General features: G+C 46.6%; 2 protein-coding genes across 2 annotated transcripts; both read left to right on the top strand.

Annotated features, from left to right (window-relative positions):
• Positions 1-1,642: 1,642 nt before the first annotated feature.
• On the top strand, positions 1,643-6,506 carry dus2 (dihydrouridine synthase 2). The gene is made up of 15 exons (XM_068739561.1): positions 1,643-1,762; positions 2,343-2,388; positions 2,471-2,562; positions 2,638-2,681; positions 2,864-2,924; positions 3,043-3,090; positions 3,185-3,250; positions 3,433-3,503; positions 3,667-3,753; positions 4,041-4,212; positions 4,291-4,412; positions 4,492-4,632; positions 4,950-5,037; positions 5,561-5,634; positions 5,942-6,506. Exons 1-15 carry the CDS (start codon positions 1,643-1,645, stop codon positions 6,201-6,203), a joined length of 1,494 nt encoding a protein of 497 aa, XP_068595662.1. The 3' UTR covers positions 6,204-6,506.
• Positions 6,507-7,260: 754 nt separating this feature from the next.
• On the top strand, positions 7,261-21,515 carry tdrd12 (tudor domain containing 12). The gene is made up of 29 exons (XM_068738927.1): positions 7,261-7,284; positions 8,725-8,862; positions 9,011-9,147; positions 9,232-9,351; positions 9,438-9,493; positions 10,248-10,333; positions 10,407-10,483; positions 12,083-12,136; positions 12,313-12,358; positions 12,684-12,779; positions 13,137-13,322; positions 13,407-13,560; positions 13,652-13,779; positions 14,197-14,388; positions 15,372-15,500; positions 15,926-16,043; positions 16,121-16,269; positions 16,713-16,930; positions 17,076-17,157; positions 17,356-17,537; positions 17,626-17,833; positions 18,507-18,599; positions 18,706-18,854; positions 19,877-19,947; positions 20,064-20,109; positions 20,192-20,305; positions 20,968-21,121; positions 21,254-21,314; positions 21,408-21,515. The coding sequence occupies exons 1-29, from the start codon at positions 7,261-7,263 to the stop codon at positions 21,482-21,484; spliced, it is 3,345 nt and encodes a 1,114-aa protein (XP_068595028.1). The 3' UTR covers positions 21,485-21,515.
• Positions 21,516-21,573: the final 58 nt, after the last annotated feature.

Raw genomic sequence — 21,573 nt, 5'->3', positions numbered from 1 at the left:
ACACTGGGATTGTTTAAAGGAATGCTAACATCTTGTGAGCAAATATAGCAGACCAATAAACTAGAATGAACGAGATCAAGTCTCATCAATCTTTTTGATGTATGCTTGAAATCATCACCAGCAGGACGGATGTCAGGAGGCCTTGATGACGATGATGAATATATTTATTAGATAGAATGTTAGAGTACAAGTACAGTCACACAGTAGCATGTATTACAGTACAAATAAACTCAAACATCCTGTCTAAGATGAGCATTTCAAAAAAGCCCTTGCGGTCTTGTTTCCGTTGAAAGTCCTTAGTACATAGTACCCTTAAATGACTGGGTGCCGTCTGCCTGTCTGGCTGGCTGGCTGTACCATAGGAAGAATATCCAGCCATCAGTGACCTCAAGCTCTTGGGTTACGCAACAGAACAATGGTTCAAAGCACAGCAAGTCTACATGTGAATGCATAAAAACAAATAAGTAAATAATTGTTTATTGTGAAATGAGCTGAAGCCGGCAGGTCATGCTTGAAAACCCTCCAACATGGGTGGATTAAAACAATTCTGAGAAGAAGAGCAGGCCCAACCATTTATTAGTATTAACGGGCAATTACTTTCGCAGACAGCTGAAATATGTGTTGAATAAGTGTCACCCTCATTGACTGGAAGGAATGTTTAAAGTCTGCATTTTGTGCTCACTGGCATTGTATTTTTTCCCTAATTAAAATTATGCTGCTGATCTTTAAATGTGAGAAACAAACAAATCCGTAAGAGGGCAAAAACTGTAAGGCAAAGTTCTGAAAAAATGGAGCCTGAATATTCTGGAGTGTTTTTTTTTTTAGCTTATAATATATTTCAATAATTTAACTTGCACCTCAAGTAATTTTTCCATGTCAGTTTAATGTCAACAAAATATGGAGTTTCTTTATCAATAAGAACAGTATCATGCTGACATTCTTTACTGGCGAGCTCACGCGTCATGGTGACGTAATACCAAACAGGAAGTTTGAACACGTTGACTTCTGTCCCCACGTGACTGCACGTTCCGCTGCAGAGATCCGACAGCGTTTAGTTGGCAGGGTAAGTTTAATGTTGGTCACTTTGTAAACCTGTATTTATATGCTAAATACGTATTTAAGTTAACTTTGGGCTTCGGACGGTCTGTGGGAGCGTTAGCCTGTTAGCATAGCATAACCCGGATAGAGTGAACTGCATTCAGGAAAGTCTGTTAAAAGTTTATAGCTTGTCCGGTCACTGTGCAAAAGGCTGACCAGTCTGTGGGTGTTGGGGTAAAATGATCATTTTAATAGATGATTGTTATATTTTACTCTTGATTTTTTTCCACTCATCGCCGGAGAGCCTCAGATGACTGCAGCCACACTGAAATGTGTGTTGTGTTGCTCAGCTATCTGTGTTTACTATTATATGCCGGATCGAAGAAACAACATGCCGATTCTATTTAAGTTAGGTTTGTAGTCTATTAGACGTAAAATCCTGTCATCCTGGGGTAAATAGGTTTTTAGAAAAGGATTTCTGTTAATTGTTTGGCTGGAATATTCTAAGGACCGAAGCCAAACCAGAGAAAACGGTCCGTCCAGTCGGGGTTCGGGTTTATTACCGGTTCCTCTGTACTGTCAGCAGGACGACTGAGCCCCCATGATGGCCGGGAGCAGGCTGAGCTTCAGAAACATCACCGCCCTGGCTCCGATGGTCCGGGTGGGGACTCTGCCCATGAGGCTGCTGGCCTTGGACTACGGCGCTGATGTGGTCTACTGTGAGGTGAGGATGGAGGGGGCTCACGGAGCTGGAAGCAAAGCACATCCCCCAATGAATAAGTTTCATCCGCTGTTATTAAGCAGTGATAAACAGGTTGATACAGCAGATATTAAAGTGTTTTACTGACTGCAGTCTCTAATGGTTTAACCATTGATGACCTATGACCTGCTGTAAACCTGGTGCAGATCCATACACCAGTTTCTGGCAGCATTCCTAAATAACAAAAAGGCCTCCAGTTCAGGAATATTCCCGGTTTATCCTTCTGCAAACACGCATATCCAGGCAGAGCAGCATCCCAAAACCTCGGGGTCTGATCTAGACGGGTTTGAGCTGCTGGAGTCTCCTTTCTGGGCCTCTTGGATCAGGAGTGGTGAATGTCTTGGAGTTGGGGCCTGATCCGATGATGATGATGATGACGATGACGATGAGTAGGTTGGATTATTAGAGGCTGCAGTCAGTGCTATTTGGACAATAACAGCTGATCAAAATCATATTTTATCAATAGACCTGACTATAACGGGGGGGGGGGGGGGGGGGAGATACTTTGGTTTAAATCGGTGCTGAACTGTGCCGTCTTCCTCAGGAGCTGATCGACATCAAGATGGCACGGTGTGAGCGGGTGGTGAACGGTAAGCGAGTCCTTCGTGTCGAGGCCGGTAGAGAGATGATGATCCAGGCTGACTCGGGACATTGTGGCTGTTCTTGGGTCAGAGGTGCTGCAGACGGTGGACTTCGTGGCTCCAGATAATCGGGTGATGTTCAGGACCTGTGACAGGGAGAAGGACAGCGTTATCTTCCAGATGGTGAGACGGTGAACCAGACCCGGAGCGTTTCCCGTCCTGCTGAGTCACACTCGGAGCTGTTCTCTTCTGTTTCAGGGAACCGCTGATCCAGACAGGGCGCTCGCTGTGGCCCGGCTTGTGTGAGTCCCTCAGCTTTATTCTTTACGCACTGAATAAATAAATGGGAGCCTGTAATCTCAGAATCTGAACAACTTTCTGAAACTTTAAAATGAGGCTGAAACTTGAGTGAAACTGCTTTAAAAATGCGTTGATTAAGCTGAAGCCATTTTTGTTTTTCCATGATGCATTGTTGAACTTGTAGGGAGAAGGATGTGGCTGCTGTTGATGTGAATATGGGCTGTCCTAAAGAATACTCCACTAAGGTCAGTTGACTTCCAGTGATTTTTCTGAGTGCCTCCTGGCTGACCTTTAACTGATCTGTGACCAACTGGACCCGGTTTGCACTGTCAATGACCTCTGGCCGACCTTTGACACGTGCAGGGCGGGATGGGAGCTGCTCTTCTGTCTGATCCAGACAAGATTGAAGCGGTGAGTACAGGGCGAGGGCAGCGTGGCGTTTGATGGCTTCTGAGCGTTCAGCAGGTTGAGTCAACTTTAACAGAAATTACTTTCACTTTTTTAGATCCTCAAGAAGCTGGTCGGAGGCGTTTCCATACCGGTAACGTGTAAAATCCGAATCTTGCCTTCGGTAAGATGTGAAAAATCACTTTATAATCTATTTCGGGAAAGTAATTAAATAGGGTACATTGAACGTGATGATTTTGTTGCTGTTGTTGCACGTTGAACAGGAGAGAAGCCTGATTTATGTAGCATGACGCTAATCTGACGGGTAACGCCTGTAACTGGTTTTGTGCTGTTTCCTGGTTTCAGCAGGAGGACACAGTCCTTCTGGTCCAGAGGATAGAAAAGACGGGCGTCGCCGCTGTCGCCGTTCATGGCAGGTAAACATGAATGGGACTCATAGGTTTCATGTAGGCGTATGTTTCCCTATTCTCCATCTTGTTTGATGTACCGGTAATCTTTGCTCTCGAGTTGCTTTTTTTGACGCTGTTTCACCTGATTGGCTGGCAGCTTCTTTCGTGATCATGTTTCCATGTCGTTCAGGTTGAAGGAGGAGCGACCCAGACACCCGGTCCACTGCGATTACATTCAGGCCGTCGCGAGCGCCGTTTCCATACCCGTCATCGCCAAGTAAGCCTCCAGAACCTCCATGGGGAAAAGTTTTTAAACTGAGAGAGAAAATGATGAGGCCGATTTTTCCTCTTTTTATCTGTCGAGGAGGTTTTGTTTTCTTCTGTTGCTGCTGGCTAACACAATGCACCAGAGTTTCACTGTACCTGTTGTAGAAAGGTGATTTTAGATTTCGAGGTGGACCTCATTCAGGGTGCAGCTCCATGATCTGATCATTAGTTTCTGCTAGCAGAGGCCTGGAAACTCGTTTGTTGTTTAAACCCCGTTGGTGTCCACTCATCCTTCAGCGGCGGTTCTCTTGAACTGGTGAAGACGCACGCCGACGTCGAGGCGTTCCAGAAGCAGACGGGTGCCTCGTCTGTCATGTTGGCCCGTGCCGCCATGTGGAACGCATCGGTATTCAGCAGCAAACAGCCCCTCCTCCCTGTGGAGACGGTGATGGAGGATTACCTCAGATATGTGAGTGTCTGCAGGGTCGTCGCACCTTTTTAAATGTCTGTTGTTTGATTGGATTCGTTTGTTTGTTTGTTTTTACAGGCGATCCGATATGACAACAATCCCTTCAACACCAAATACTGTCTGTGTCAAATGCTGAGAGACAAGGTGGAGTCACCCCTGGGGAAGAAGTTGCAGGAAGCGCAAACCCTTGCTGAGATCAGGTACGGGTCTCCTCTGTAGCGGAGAGGACTCCGATGTTTACTGCAGTCTGGTTTCCAGTGATCTGGTCTTGTGTCGCAGTGAAGTGTACGGCCTACAGGACTTCTACCGGCAGACCCAGGAACAGCTGCATGCCAGAGGCGATGCCCTGCAGGGCAGCGTCCAGTCAGACCAACCGGTGATCGATGGAGACGTCACCACCATGGCTGTCAAGTTTGAGCGGTCAGTCTGATGATGGTGCACGCGTTTTGTGGTGTGTCGTTCTGCAACCAGCTACCATTTACAATGTTAGTGGTGCATTAATCGTGAGCTATTATTCTTTTAGTTATGCCAAAAACGTACGCAAAAAAAGCTTTTCGACCAATCAATGATCAGTGCCAGCTGGCAACCCCTGGGTGCAGCTCCAAGGTGCAGTTCCTGCGCTAATCTCACCTGATACCTGTCGGTAATTACATCTGCGCCGGTGAAACGGCTCTCTGGTTGTTCTCCTGTGGTTTCCGCTGTTCTTCATGCAATGTGCTTTGTTTGTTTGTTTCTAGGAGGGAGTACCCGCCTCACATCACTCCAAAGATGTTCCTGCTGGAGTGGAGTCGCAAGCAGAAACTAGATCAGCCGTTCTACGAGACGGTAAGAGTTACCGAAACCTGTCGTATAAACATCTGTTGTTCTGAATCCGACTGGTTTTACTGGCAGCTGCTGCTGGGAATAATGGTGGCACAAGTGTGTAGTGGGTCTTTTGCCGGGTGGGGGGGATCATTGAACTGTGGGGGGGGTCATCTTTCTTCTGGCTGGTGCTGTCAGGCATCCAGACCCTCCATCCTACGCTGCTGTATTCCGGACAGACCTCATCCTGTCAGGACAATTGATCTTTTTAACCTTTTTATTGTCTCTACTGAGACACCAAGCTCTAGTGCTGCAGTAAATGTCAAAACAGTGATCTTGTTGTCACCATTAGACTCATTAATGATGAGTTCATGATCATTCATATCCCGAAAGTTCAATGTAGAATTGAAGCATTCCTAAATAAATGCTTATTGACACAGGGGTTGGTCTGGCAGTTGCTGAAGCCCACCATTGAGAATGGAGGTCTATTGCTACCTGAACTGTTGACGTGTGTGTGTGACAGGTTTTTATTGACTTGTTTTCTCAGGTGGAGCGCTCTCAGGATCGTGCCTTTCAGTCCATTGTGACTGTAGCTGAGAGGAAATACAGATCATCGCTGTGGTCAGCACACACACACTGAGATGATGCATTCACCGCATTCTGAATAGATCTCATATAACCTAAATCTAACCTGGATTTGACTTCTATTTGACCTGGATCTGTTATAAAAGATCTAGCCCTGAATTGACCTGTCGCTAGCCCGGAGCTAAATGTGACCGAATCACAATCTAAGTTTATTCTAGTTTAGTCTGTTTATTATCTGGCTCTATTGCTTTAGATCTAATGTAGATCTGTTGCTGTCGCGAGGCGCAGGGACGATGTCGTGACCTTTCCACTAGTGTGCCCTCTTTCTGTTTCATTGTTTTAGGGAGAAGTCAAAGAAATTTGCACAACAAGCAGCAGCCGTTGTCTGTTTGCGGGTTCTGGGGATACCGGAGGGTCGTATTGGAGAGGAAGACTCTGGTCTGGTCTGCAAGAGGAAGAGGGATGGGAGGATTAGTGTCCCTGAAGAGGAAGAGGGGAACAAGAAACGGCATGTACCGGTAGTTGAGAAGCAGCTGAAGTTGACGAGGGCTGCGGAGGCGAACAGTGACCATCACACACCAGACACACCTCCAGAGCGCCTGTAGCGCACAACCAGAACTTGCTGTAGTGAATGTCTGAGTGAGCAGAACAAACGCTAAAAAAAAGAAACCTGTACTGGCTTATTTTTTTACTGTTTTATATACTTCTGGACGCAGAATGCTCTTCTGTGGGTGGCACGTGGCTGATTGATTATTTATCCGTATTTATTTCATGCCAGAAGTTTAAGTTCTCTCAAGTTTTTATCAGAAACAGGTGATGTTGTGTTCAAATTAAAGGAACCATATGTGGCATTCTTTTCAACTGTTTTGGATCAATTCAATGACCAAAGACCAAAACTTGATGCTGAATTGAGTCTGACGGATGTAAACATCCGGCAAGTGACGTCATCACCGGATGATGATGATGATGATGATCCTTATCTTCAAGATTCATTAATCTGATGATTATTCTCAAAATTAGTCGTTTAGTCTCAGAAATAGCAGGGATTGGTTTTTAAGTACTTAAACCAAACCACAAAAAATGGGTGCACAGTAAAATGTACATTCAGTGTTCACTGAACAGCAACAAAAAACTAACACTGCAAGAATAAGCAAACCACAATTTCCGTCTTCAGTCACATGTTCAAACCAGCTCAAGGTAAAAAAAACAAAAGCTATTGAATCTGATTTTCTAAATATCATTTTGTCGCGTTATTTCTAATTTATATTCACAGTTTGCTGTATATTGCGTTTTACTTAGTAGTTTACGTTCTTCGTTGTAAAGAAAAGTTGCTTTGTTTATTCTATATTTATGTTTCCTGTTTTTATTTATTATTCAAATGTTCCACTTATTTATGTTTTAACGTACGCATGGCACGTACAGCGCCCTGTGTCAGCTACGGTTGTTTTAAAGTGCGTTATAAATAAAGTTGATTTGAGTTGAGTATAAATAAAGTTTGATTGACTGAAGTAAATAGACTTGACGTCGATGCGCTCACCGCGCCAAATCAGCGAAGGAACGCGCGGCGTCTTCCGGTCGGTTCGTTAACGTGAGCTCACCGGTGCGGCTCACCGGTCCAGTCTGCTGTGCGTGTGTCAGGAACGGGTCCGGTGTTAATTAACGATGATGAACATATCGATTGTAAAGGTAAGAGAGCTAGCTATGTTGCTTGCTAACGCTAAAGATAGCTGCCAAGGTTGTTCATGAAGACGGATTAAACCGTTTCGGATTTGTTTATTTAAGCTTCATGTAGATTTTGCGTGTTTAAAAAAACAAACAAAAAGAACCCCTCATATATCTTGTCTGTCGTTAAGGTTTCGCGTGGCGGACTCAACATATTGGCGGGCTTTTTGACTCAATTAGCTAATTCGGGAGGAACCATTTACAGAAAATGTGGCGTATGATTGTAAACCAGATTTAGATTACGGCCTTGATTCGGATTAGTACTGGCTTGTTCGAGTTTATGACGTCATCAAGGTCAGAGGTTCCCAAAAGTTTCACCACCAACACTGAAAATGAAAGTACCAGACTTGTTGCATCGTTCATACATTAAGCAGATACTCGTCAATAGGCTTTTTTTTAAATTTATATTTCTGTGGTTTCTGTTCTGTTTCTATCACGCCCTCACTAATTCATTTACACACTGTTGTTAGACACAGTGGTGTAGCGGTTAGTGCTGTTGTCTCACGGCAAGAATGTACGGGGTGAGAATCCTATCTGGGCGGAGTTCGTATGTTTTCCATGTCTGCGTGGCTTTCCTCCAGTTTACTCCAAAGTAATGCAGTTTAGGTGACGTGATTATTTCAACGTGTCCGTAGTGTATGAGAGTGTGTGTGACTGGCTGTCTGTCTCTGTGGCCCCTGCAATGCGTTGGAGATGCGGCGATGGATGGATGGATGCATGGATGGATGCATGGATGGATGCATGGATGGATGGATGCATGGATGGATGCATGGATGGATGGATGGATGGATGTTACGCACGCAAACCACTTCTTGTTCTAGTACATGATAGCTTTTAACACACTATTTTTGATAAGTTGTTTTCTCCTTATTTAAAATATAGAAATAGTAACGACAACAACAGAAGGACATGAGGGGGAAGCCTTACCCTATTATTTCCAAGTGGTTAACAGAGAGGTTCACGTTGTGGCGTTGTTCCGCTTCAGGCTCCTTAAACGCTCTCCATTTCCTCCATTTTTGAGGACTGATGCTTCCTGGTGCAGATGTGTGATCAGATCGGACTTCAGTTCAGATCTGAGGTGACGCCGGTGCAGTCGCCCCCTCCTTTTCGTGTTACCCACTTGTTCCTTAGCATCGTTAGCTTTCGCTGTTGCGCTGCTCTTATCTTTACATTTTGGCATGTCTACATTTAGTTTTTGTGGCCTGTAGTTAATGTTCTCTTTCTCCTATAATGTTTTATTTTAAGTTCTCTTCATTCAGAGAGGCTATAAATGAGTCTGAGCACGAACTTCCCCTGCATCGTCAAAACGGAAGTCCTCGCTGATGGTTTATTCTAGAACGCTGTTTATAGAAATGTATGAAGTGTGAAGGCGGACCCGGTTCGGGTGTCTCCCGGTCTCTGCAGGTGGAGAACCCCTCCAGCATCTGGGGTCGGGTTCAGGAGACCACAGAACAGTACGACAGTCTGCTGGCTCAGATCAACCGCTTTTACCACATCACCCAGGATGAGACGCTGAAGCCTGCGTCGTTGGAGGAAGGAGAGGTAGGTTTTATACTCGCTCCCAGTCTCCTGACGCACAGAGCTTCGTCCCGTTCACGTGGTTGATAATGATTTAATGAGAAGCGCTTCACGGGGAAGGTCTGACTGATCGATTGATCGGCTGTTGTGTGTTCCTCTCTTCTCCCCTCAGTTGTATGTGGTGTACTGGTCAAGGAAGAAGTCTTGGTGTCGGGCCATGGTGGAGTTGATTATCAAGGACACGGCGTCCTATCGGGCCCACTGTCTCCTGGGGGACCACGGGGAACGATTAGTTGTCTCGTTGGACAAGTAAGACCGGTGCTGAACCAGTGCTTGTTGTCCACGTTGGTCTGGGAGACTTCTGACTGTGTGTTTTTGCGTGTCTCACGTCAGTATCAGAGTCGCTCGGGCGAATTTCCTCCAGCTGCCGTTCTGGATGAGGAGGTTCAACCTCGCGGGAATCAGGCCGACGACCTTGAAAGTTTTTATCCCAGAGGACAACGTGGCGCTCATGTGAGTTATGGGCACGGTAGTTGGAGCGAAGTTGGCCCGTACTCCCCGTGACATGAATTTACTGACGCTGTTGTGGGTCTTTGCAGTCCAACTTCTGAGTGGGACAGCTCCGCTACGCTCTACCTGCACCGCCTGCTACACGGTGACCAATGTTTACTACACCTCCTTGCACTGGACGTTCCATCTGATGTCCACCATTCACCAAAATTTATCTGCTGGCTTTAGTGGTAGCGTGTACCCGGGCCTGTGACATCACCTAAACGCGCTGCTGCTATTCCCGGAAGCTAGTTGAAGCAGCGCGAGAGAGAAAGGCAGAACCGGTCAATATCTGAGACAAACGTGTTACCGGAGATTAAAGGAGGAAACTAAAAGCGCAAACGGGGGAAAGGCGCGAAATAACGCTGACGTTTCAAGCAGAAAAGGGCGGAGCCATGTTTTGTTTACAACGGAAGTCACTACGGCGGCTTCTTCTACTATTTCCGGTATATTTGGTATAAATTGCACATGTCAAAATAATTTATTCCGATTGAAAGTGTGATCAGTCCTAATCAGATCAATATTTTTAGGGTCCATGAACACCGTGCATCCTATCATAAATTTAATCCGAACTCTGATTGGATGAAATAAATTGGGTCCATGTAAACGCAGCCACTGTTGGAAGTGGACTGGACTTTCGCATCAAAACTTGACTGACACAATTTCACAATTTTTCTTAGATATGGATCAAATTTGAAACATAATTTTCTTGTAGGTCCAAGTTCCAACCTCTGCGATCATTTCTTGTGGATATCCAGATTTTAACAAGTTACCGAGTGTTGTCTGGACTTGCAGGCTGAACATAGTCTAATGATGACTCTGTGTCTTGTGTGAAGATTTTGTCTGTTTCCTTCCTTCAGTGTCCACTCAGGCTGAGGCCGTTTTGTTCGAGTCTGAGTCAGACTCCACGTCCATCCATCTCTACGTCACCTTTGGCAATATTAAGGTGAGCTTTGACTCCCATGGCCCGGTCGGTGATGGATCTGTGACGCCACGGTTCCGTCTGTGTGCTTCTTCAGATCTGTGTCAACGACGATCTGGTAGCCAAAAAGTTTGCCGTGTACACTGGAGTGCCGGAAGAGCTGGACCGGTTTCCGTACATGATGCCCGCCGGCGTGTTGAATCTCTGCTCGACCTTGAACAGGATGTTGTCTCAGACATGTCCTCCTGGTAAACTCTGGTCTTTCTCATCACATTAGCGGTGCTAAGCACCATCGTGGCTGCGGTGTCTTTGGATTTATAAATCGATACTCGTGATGAGACTGGACATTTGACTCCAGAGTAAGGCTACGTTAAACGTATGTGATGATTTCACTGCCTTGACTAATGACTAGCTTTCTCTGGGCTCCGCCTCCTGTTTGAAACACATCATCCACTTTGAAGTCTCCCTAGCTCATAATCCCATCTGTGGTGTTTTCCTTTCACGCCGACCCACCTTTTTAAACTTCAATGTGTCGAAGGTCTCCCGGCTGCTGGTTGGCTGCCGGCTCCCTCTGCGCCTCAGGTGAGCGGCTGTGACTGATTTTGACATGGAAGCTGGACATGCGTTGACGTTTGCTTTCTGTGCTGCTTTAGCGCCAACGTCGTGATGGGCCAGGGGACGGAGAGGAGATATTGCATGCAGACGGCCAAACAAAGATGGGCTCTGACTGTGTCTCTGCAGACAGGTGAGCACACATCAGGTCGGCGTATGCATTCATCACTAAAGCAGCGCTGCACTGTTTGCAATGTTCTCACCGATCTTTAAAAAGCCGGACCTGCCGATTCCGATTTTTTTAAAATCACTGACGGCACACACCTTCAACGCTAACAGAGTTGCTGCTGTATTCCACAGCTTCCTGAGGTTTTTGAATCCTGACAGCAGCAGCTTTCAGCAGGACGCTCTTGGTGTGAGTTTGCCGTAGCATCGCCTGTGGAGTTTAGTCCTCCATGAATCAAGAGCCTAACGCTCGTTGGGAGACGAGCGTTAGGCTTTGGAAAGGTTCCTGGTACCTGAGAGGAACTGCTGTTCCTGTAGAGTAGACGATGCTCAGTAAATCCTGATGGACGATCAGTTTTTATAATTGGGTGTCGCAGACGGGGTCCACAGCACTGCAGTTGGTCCGCCGGCGTCCACTAGCAGGGCGAGGGTTCCTGCGCGACCTGATGAGCGTGGCGCTGTGGGGGCCCAGTTCAACACCGCTGCAGGTGTAATGTTTTCTTTGTTCCCAGGTGAGTCAGCTTGAAGAGCTACAGGACTGTGGAACCGAAGAGATGCCTCCAGCCTTCGTCACAGGACAGGAAGGGTAGCTACCACCATTCATAGCCCGCACTAAACCAAGAAGGGCAGGCTTTTCATTTATTTTCATTTATGATCAGACCAGACATACAGAGGAGTGTAGAACAGAGCTACAAACAGAACTTTAATGACATAAAATATTGGAACCCTATATTTAATTGCATAGAACATAGCCACGATATCAAGTATTGAAAATACGTTTAAATGTTGTGCCTATTTTTGAATTTGATGCTTTAATGTTTCAGACGAGTGAAAACATTTGTTTCACACTAAAAGTAATTCAAATAAAATGAAGGATGGAACTAAACTTTGCGCTGCTTCCGTCAAGCTCCCACTTTAAACCCATGTAAGAAGCGGAAGGAGGTTTGTTCATCTCGTGTCTGCTGGACGTGTCATGTGGATCGTTTGTCACCTCAGCCCAGCCGCGGTTGAGAAGAAGAGGAGCAACGAGGAGGACCTGTACTGTGCACGGTGAGCTGCTCATCGGTTGCTGTTAACGGCGGCTGGACGGGCGAGCTACACCTGAGAGAGCAGCAAATCAAGTCAAGCTGCCAACGTGACTAGAGTGTTCTCGAGGCAGGAGTAGTTTGCGTCCGAAGAGACGTGGAACTCCTGAATGGTGAGGTCGTCTGTTGTGTCTCCTGCAGCCTGCTGTCGTGGCTGAACCCGGAGTCGCTGAACACGGACGATCCGGTACGTCCTTTCTAAACTAAAGGCGGTCCACATCTAGGTCACATGACATCCGCTCTGCTTCTCCAGAGCTAAACTGCTATTTTCACACCAACAGTTAGCTCATGTCCAACAACAACAACAACAACATGAGGTACTTTACATACATCTGGAACTCAAATGATGTGGAAGCTGGCTGTGAAAATAAGCATCAGAGACACTTGAGCGTCACCGTGAGCCACCGTCTGCTGAGTGTCTTGTGAAGCCAGAATTCAGTCGCATTTGTCGGACATCCATTAAGATATTCATTGTATACTTTCTGGTTCTCCAGCCTCGTGATTGTCTTCAGGTTGTTCCCAGTGATCCCGTTCTCGTGCACTCCGCCGACCCGATAGGGGCTTGCACCGGCCTGGACGACGCCCCGATCACCGATCAGTTCCGCTTGGTAAAACATCAGATCATTTTTAGACGAGCACAATTTTAATAGGTGTGAAATGATGATTGGTCGTTTGTCCATGTGTCATTGTTGAGAAACTGAGACGGAAGCTGTATGGATAAATCACACGTCTTTTGGACGATTAATAAACTTTCCGAGAATGTTGTGGAGGTTCGTGTAATAACGGCAAATCTAGAATATATTTTAGCATCCAATTATTCTCCCAAAAACTACTGCAGTCCCGTTCGCTTCCAGGGTCAGTGTCTCCGCATTAATCTCTAAAGCTGCTGCTTTACTGCGGAGGTTGCGGCGAGGCTGGACGGGTTCCGCTCCAGTCAGGAGTTCTTCTTGGTGCTTTGTGTCCAGATATTGCAGAGGAAGAAGCTCACGGCTCTGTCTCCAGCCGACCGTCACAGCTGGCGAGCTGTGGCTCGAGGTTGCAATGCTCTCGTCATCTCCCACCACGCTGAACAGCCCCTCGGCTACCTCCTCCCGCTGCTCACCCACATGTTGCTCAACTCCATCTTCACCTCCGTCACCCCCAACACAGGGGTGAGCAAACCCCTGCCTCCTCTTCGCTTCTGATGTCCCATCAGTGCTCCGTTATAAGGTTCTGTTGACCTGCTCTGTGTCCAGCCCATCGCGGTGCTGCTGTGTCCGGGCTGGGAGAGGCTCCAGCTGGTCTACGACCTTCTGGAAGATCTGAAGGTCATCTCAAGCCTCCAGCCAGCCATTGTGCTGCTAGGTGTCGGCGAAGACGAGGCGAAGGCCACCAGGATCCCAAGAAAGTGTGAGGGAGGAACAACCTCAGCGGGCTTGTGATTGCACACCTGTGAGCTCACCAGACGCGACAACCGATCGTTTGTATTTTTCTAAATCAGGCCTGCTGCTGCTGACCACGCCCTTCAGTTTAGTCCGTCTCCTGTCCTGCCACTGCTTCCTGTTCCTGCGTCTGTACCACCTGGCGCTGGACCAAGCCGACGAGCTCTTTACTCTGGCTCCAGACCAGGTGAACCTCGCTCGCACGCCGTAGCTTCGGTTGCTCGGTGCTGTCTGACACGCAGCTAGCAGACTGTTTACAGGTGTTTAGTTTTGGCCAAGACAACATTACCGAATCCATAATCAGATACCCCAGCAACGGCCAGTTAAATACTAAAAGGATGTCCACGCGGCACCAGCTGCAGACATGCTGTCGTTGGCTTTGAATGTGTGGTTTTGTTCTCGGTATTAGCGACGTCATTATTTAAATTAAACAAGTTCAAAACCCAATCATAGCGTGAAGATGGACTCGGATTCTTCGTTTCCACCGTTCGGGACCAGTTTCGACACCTGTGGAAAATGTAGAAGAATGTCTCGGGTTGAGGATTGTTGTTCATTAATGTTCTTTTAAAATGTTCTTTGTGTGTCCCCAAATGGACGGTGTCAGATGGCGACTATCCTGCAGCACTTTCAGAGGGTGAGCTCCAGCGAGGAGAACGCTTCCTGTCCCCAGCAAATTGTTGCTGTGGCAAAGAAATGGACAAGTCACATGGAAGGTCTGCTGGCCAATCACATGTCATATCCCTGCATTGTCGTGACTGTCCCTGAGGAAGCTGCACTCTATGCTGACGTCCAGCAGGTCAGTGTCAATCTGTCTTCATTAAATGTAGCATGTTTCCTGTTACAATAAAAATGAGAGTTTCAGAATCAGAACAACTGCCCCGGAGCAGCGTCACCAGACATGAATAACTGCTGGTACTGAAATACTAACAGCCTGCATGGTAAGGGTGTGTGTCCACCGCTGGTGTCTCGCTATGTCTAGGAGACATTGTTTTCCTGTAGAGATGGGACATTTGACACTGAAGCTTTGAAGCCTGCTTCAATGTATACGTCACCATGCGAGGATTAAATGGTTATAGAAAATGAACAAATGTTATAACCAAGAACTGTTCGACTTTATAAGTTGTTTCTGACAATATTGTGAATATTAGCTCAGTTATTTCCGTATTATCTTGACTATTTCAATATAATTTTACATTTAGGTGGTGATTCATGCATTCCCACAAACTTACTTCTCGTGTTGAATTTTCTCCGATATGAAAATAGGAAAAGCTACATGATCCAGATCCAGGGATGTCCTTGTGATTATTACCACCAAATGTGGTTTCCACTGAAATGCATAGCTTCTCTCAAAACTTCGGTCATACCTCCAAAACACTGAAGTTGAAATAGTTTCATATCGCTCTAAATTATGTTTCAAATAATTAGTAACGGGACAAACAGTTCAAAATGTAACCCTCTAATGTGCTGACAAGGATTCTCAGAATGAAGATACAGCTGCTTAGCACTGACTTTATTGCCTTTGTGTTGGAACGGGAATCAATCATGTAAGTTCAAGGCGCCTATGAGAGCAGCTGACCTCTATGTCACTGGGGAGGGTCTTTATTTCAGGCTTTGAAGCTTCAAATCTTTTTTCCGGCACAATCGGGAAGAAGCCTCAAAAGCTTCGCAAGGCTTCATCCGCCCGTCTCTAGTTTCTAGTGCTTCAGACTTCAGATGTTTTTAACCCAGAGTGCTCTGAGAGGAGATGCTGCCTCTTCATCAGCTGTTATTATCCCACAGATCATCCTCATGACTCTAGAGGCCAGTCGGATTTCAGTCCTACTGTCGGCTCTGGACTTCAATCCCGACGTCGGACAGAAGACGCTGATTGTGACCAACTCTGCTCCGGAAGTTGAAGATGTTTTTAAGGTGAAACCACACAGTCCCTTGTTTGATCGAACTGGAACCTAAACTGTAAATGATTTGAGGTCCAGTGTCTCTGATCGGTAATACGAGGCGGTCCTCACGTAACGCCGTACTTGTAGAACGACCACTCGGAGTTGGGACGGCCTTTCCCATATTTTAAAGTCTGTGTCTATTAACAAGGAATCGCTGTTATGATGAGCGTAATGCAGAGTTGTGAGTGAGTACGTCAGAGCAGCACGATGCACAGTTTGACTGCTGGGATAGGCTCCAGCACGACCCGCGACCCGGTAAAGAGGTTCTGAAAATGAATGAGTGAATAGAATATTATATGTATTCTATTACCGGTACAATAGAGTTTAGATGTGATTGCCCTGCACTGATCTCTGACAGTGGATTGAAAGTGCGTCTGTGTCTCCGCTCGTCTTCAGGCTGTGAGAAACAAATCGGCATTCTGCCTCAAGATCCACGAGGGCTTAATGGACCAGTCCGACGTTGTCATCCAGCAGTGGAGGAAGGACATTGGTGTCGGCACTCATGTTATCCTGGGTAAACTCGCATAAGACTAGCCAGTAAAAAGCCCAGTGGCCGCCAACCAGCTGTTGTTCTTGACTTCTCTACTCCAGTGATCACCAGCGAGACTCTGAAGTGTTTCGAGATCAGAGACGCATCCTGCGTCGTCCACTACGGCTTCCCGTCGTCTCCCAAAGCATTTGGCTGCCGACTTTTCTGCATGGCGGAGAACTACAGAAACCTCTCTGAGCGAGTAAAACGTGTAAGTAAGATGTGTTCATTTATAAATGGTCAGTGTATTGACAGTTATATAGTCCATTCGTGAACACTTGTTCACCAGTCGGGGAAACCATTTTCCTACAGTTTTGCACCTCAAGCAATTTGGATTCTGTGACTTTTCTGTGTTGTTTGTCGGAACGTGGAATCTTGGTTCATCCGTCTTGTTGGCGAGGGATCCTGTTTTATCGAGAATACTAGGGAGTGATGTTCAAAATGTTAATCGCCCAACAAGGTGCCATGTGTGAGACAACAACAAAACACACACACACACACACAATCAGAGCTAAGTAAGCCAACACAAATTAGAACTAAATTAAAAACGGATCTGGAACTGAAGCTACCTAAAGAAGATAAAGCATCAAAGGGAGAGAGAATGGAGGTGAGGGAGAGGGAGATTGTCATTTGTTCGTTTCCATTCCTTCCCAGGATCAAACGGACGGCAGCACTCGTCTCGCCAGGTCGGTGCTGCTCATTTCTGACAGGAACGCTCATCATATTGTCGGACTCCTGCGTTACCTGGTGAGAACCAACGCCTCACTTCCGCCTGAGCTGCTGACCTTCTCTCAGGGAGTCCACATGGTCCGCGAGGACCAGAAGACCGGCAGGCCTTTCTGCAGCTACTTGAAGAGCTTCGGAGTGTGCAGGTCTTTCATACACATCTGTTCGCCAACAGCTGTCTGAGGTCACACAGTCGGATAGATCCTGAGACGAATTCTCTGGAGTTTGATGGCTAACACAACGAGCCATCTCGTTATCGTGCTTTTGTTTTTCTGTTTTGTTATTTTGCAGAGACCAAAGTGTCTGTCCTGACCGTCACAAAGTCACGCTGCAGCTGGACCAGTCTGTCCTTCCTGCCTCAGGCGTCATTGAAGTGAGCGCATTTGTGTGTCTGCTTTAGTTCACTGCCTCGTTTTCAATCTTTGATATATATATATGTGTGTGTGTGTGTGTGTGTATATACATATCGTATCGGCGCGCTATTAGAGGCGCAGTGAATCGCCAGCCTGTTGAACGGGACGAGGATTTGCCTGCGCTGCAGTCGTCCGCTCTGTTTTGTCTGCTGCTCCAGGTCGTGCCGCTCTACATTAAGACGGCGTCGGTGTTCTTCGGTCACATCGTCGAGAAGGACGACGGGGGTTTCCGTGCTATGGCATGTCAGATGAAGGGTTACTATGCTGAGAAGAAGCCTGGAGCCAACGAGGTGGTGGAGGGAGGCCTGTACGCCGTGCAGGAGGACGAGGACTTCCACAGGTTTGTTTTTAAGTCTGTTCTGGTCAGTTTAATTCTAAACCTCTCCGGATTGGATTATTGAAGAACACGGTGTCGTTCTCCGCTGCAGGGTGAAGGTCCTTTCTATCTCAGAAAGAGGAGAGGGGCTCTTCTTCAGTGTCTTTGTTTGTTTCGTTGACGTGGGCAAGGAAGAGGAAGTCCGATCCCACCAGATCCTCCAGCTTCCAGACCAGTTCATCCCTCTACCCGCCCAGGCTGTGGAGATTATCGTCTGTGGGGTCAAGCCGGTTGATGCTGAGATTAATTGGCACCCCAAGGTTTGCACTAACGCGTCGCTGTTTCTTTACAGCCGAGTTCCCGTAGCTCAGGTTTGTCAAGAGCAGCACGACAATAGCGCTACCACAGATGTGGGTACATGAAGTAGCTTTTGAAGTACAGGCAGTCTTCACTTAATAAAGTAGTTGTTTAACGACAACTTGGAGTTACGACGGAGTGACCAGGTTGGATGGGATTAGAAATGAGACAATAAGAGGGACAGTGAAGGTTAGACGTTTTGGAGACGAGGTCAGAGAGGACGGACGTTGATGGTTTGGACATGTCCAGAGAAGACACGGGGACTATATCGGTAGAAGGATGCTGAGGATGGAACTGCCAGGGAACAGGGCTAGAGGTCGACCCAGGAGAAGATACATGGACGTAGTGAGGGAGGACATGAGAGTGGCTGGTGTTGGGGAGGACGATGCAAAGGACAGGGTGAAGTGGAGAAGGTTGATTTGCTGTGGCGGAATTTTTTTTGGTGCATTGACAGACATCCAGGTTAACGGTTATTCAGTTTCTAATGAAGTTGATTAATTATTGTGTAATTGATGTGATTTATGGGCGGGGCGAGCCTGTCGTAACATCATACAATAGGAGGATTACATTTATTAGTTCTCATGGCAGGCCTCCTTTGTAAAGAAGCAATCAGGATTAGACTTTTGTGATCCACAGGTCACCAGAGCGATCAACAAGAAAATCCGAGGTCGACAACACCGAGCCAAAGCGGTCTTCAGTCTGGGAAACACCGTTTTCGTTGATCCCATGGTAGGTTTTCAGTCGTCTGCATGTTCCTGTTGGACAAACGAAGGATCTGAAGTAACATTCTGGACTGGTTTGGTATGTGTTTAATCTGTTTTGTTTTTTTTCCAAGATGTGTTTGAGCCAGGTGCCAGGTATGAAAACCATGACCAATGAATACAACGTTCAGTCAGAAATCCTGAAAACCGGCATGGGAATCAAAAACCAAGATCACCTGGGCTTGTTGAGGGCGCTGCACCAGAGCACCGCCCACCTCCCTGGGTAAGAAATCACGACTGCATGGAAAAAAAATGGATAAAAAGAGTTTAGAATAACTTTAAAGAGTTCAGTCATGGAAAAAAAAACTCTAATATTAAATAAGAAAATTGTTGATCTTGCACAAATGTTAGAAGTGTAAACGGATGATGTGTAAAAAATTACTTGCGTATGTTGAGGGAAGAAAATTAGATGTTAGAAGAAAGTGAAAATGACAAAACAGACGAGGTACAAAAGAAGTTCACTGTAAAGGGCTTGGCATGAGGGTAATGGAGCCTAATGTAGAACCCTTCACAAAGGGTGAAAGCAATATAAATTAAGCACGGCCATGTTATCGTGAGATTTGCGATGGGCCTACTACTGTGCGTGATCGAAGAAGACCTTGGTGACCCTGAAGATTTCGATTCTACACAAAGCAAAATATTTGAAGGATTCAATATCTAAATTGTTTATGCTTTGTTTTTTGTATTTGTACGTTTTGAATTTTCAGATGCAGTATCAATGTACTGTAATATACAGTACATTATTGTGTACTTTGTTACTTTGTTAAAACAACGTTGTCAAGGTTCTTTGTGATTCAGGTCCTACTAATTCTTTCTAGTGATGGGATAAAACAAATAAAATTGTATTTAATGTTTACTCGGGCTGTCTTTGTTTTTGTTGTTGTTGTAATTAACAGCCCGGTGTCTCCGGATGGTCTCGGTGAAGCCTTCAGTCACCTGGTCACCGCTCTTCACCTCGAGCCAAGTCATTCAGACAGCTCAGTGAAGCAACCCCTGGTCCCAGCATCACCATCGACACCAGCATCTGAGCCCCACATGCCACTGATGGGCGACCGGTTAATTACTACACAGGCAAACGGCCTCGGAGCGGATCCGCGCTCTGTTGGTCGGTTGAAGAGGTAGGCGTCTTCGTGAATCCTTGAAGCGTGAATGAATTTTCATTTGGACTCCAGCAAATTTAAAGAAATCAACGGTCACGCACTAAGAAATGAGGAACTGAACGGGAGCTTTTTAACTGATCCACAGGGACAGAGCTGGAGGAGAACTTGGTCCCAATCCGACCAGTCAGGCTGCTTCTGTTGATGCCTGCAACAAAGGTAAAAGACCGAGACGGGGTGGCGCCATCTTGTTCCAAAGATCAGGAAAATGACCCGAGCTATTCAGACCTGGGATCAGTAAACGCGCACTAAATTAGGTTTCTGTTTGTGTTCAGGAGAAGATCGGAACAGCTCCAGCTCTGAGTCGTGTAATCCTAAGAGGTAGGAGAGGACTAAAGGTCTAAAGCCTTCTGTTCAGACAAACCGGATCTGCTTTAACCTGTTGATTCTGGCTGTGCTCTAGTTTCCACCCTCAGGTCCGCTGGTATCAGACGTCCGAGTCTGTGGTTCTGACGGTGAAGCTGAGAAACCCGGCGGCTCAGTGCTGCGACTTCTACCCTGACAGGGTCGTCTACAGGTCCGTCAGGAGCCAATCCTCGCTCGCTGTCGCGTTTCAGCCAGAGAACGGTGCACGGGTTGTTCGGGTCGACCCATATCAGTCTAACAGGCTGAGCAGCGATCGCAGTTCTGATTAACTGTTTCTTCTCCACCTTGGCCAGTAATAATATTGGGTCCAGATTAGATGGAAATGTACAGAATTTTCAGATCTGGTCTTGAACCTCAGGATTGGCTCATCAGAATCACCCTGATGAAGACAAACTTGATATTTAAAATCTTTTTCCGCTACGACCAGACTGTATTGTCCTCGGTGGTTAACCAATCAGATGATGTGACAAATCTGTGATGTAATACTGTGCATCCTCCATCCATTCAAAAGAGCGCACGTCTGTGTTCATTAGCCGGTCCCGCTAACAAGCGTTCTGATGCAGAACATGGACTTTGATCTATAAACGCGTTCCTAAAATGGCCTGTTGAGCAGCATCTTTAATATAAACCCGACAACAGGCCAAAGCCAGAACTCCACTTTCAGCAGGGTAGTGACTGAGAGAACGTTGTTGCCACGGCGTCGTCGATGGGCTCTCCTCGAGGCGTGTAACGGTTCTCCGAAGGCTGGTCTGTGGTTCTTCACAGCAGAGTTCTGTGTGTTTGCTGACTGATGTCTCTGCTCATTGCACTCAGTGGCAGACTGGATGGGCGGAGCTACAGAGCTGACCTGCAGCTGCAGCACTGCATAGCCGCCGACAGCTGCTGCTGGGAAATGAAGTCCAACGAGCCAGTCCTCAAACTGGTCAAACAACACCCAGGAGACTGGGAAAGACTCCTCAAGAGCAAGGTGCCGGAGTTTATTCTGCTATCAGCAGGAAGGAGAGGAGAAACCTCCACAATCCGTGTTTTAGGATGTAGAACGTTCTTCAGATCTACCTTAGGAGGAAACGCTACAGACTAAATGCATTTGTTTTCACAGAACATTTTTGTGAGTTATGACTTGGACCACTTGGACGAGGAAGAGGACGAAATCCCGAACGGTGAGAACTGCGGTTGTAGTTTAAGCACCGGCTACGACAGATATTGTTCTAGCTACGTCGTTACATTATTCCAATTAGTTTACCGCTCTGCAGGTCAATGGTTCGTAGAGAACACCGGAGAAGACGACGATGATGATGATGATGTGGCCTCAGAGAGCGACAGCGACTGAAGATGTTTCAGATGGTCACCGGCTGTTTCTGTATTGCTGCGGCCTTTTTCTTTGCTGAATGCAATGAGCTGTTAAAAGCGGTTGGATTG

The sequence above is a fragment of the Brachionichthys hirsutus genome, chromosome 5 (assembly GCF_040956055.1).
Source record: "Brachionichthys hirsutus isolate HB-005 chromosome 5, CSIRO-AGI_Bhir_v1, whole genome shotgun sequence".
NCBI classification, from domain to species: Eukaryota; Metazoa; Chordata; class Actinopteri; order Lophiiformes; family Brachionichthyidae; genus Brachionichthys; species Brachionichthys hirsutus.
This window is presented reverse-complemented; position numbering and strand designations above follow the sequence as displayed.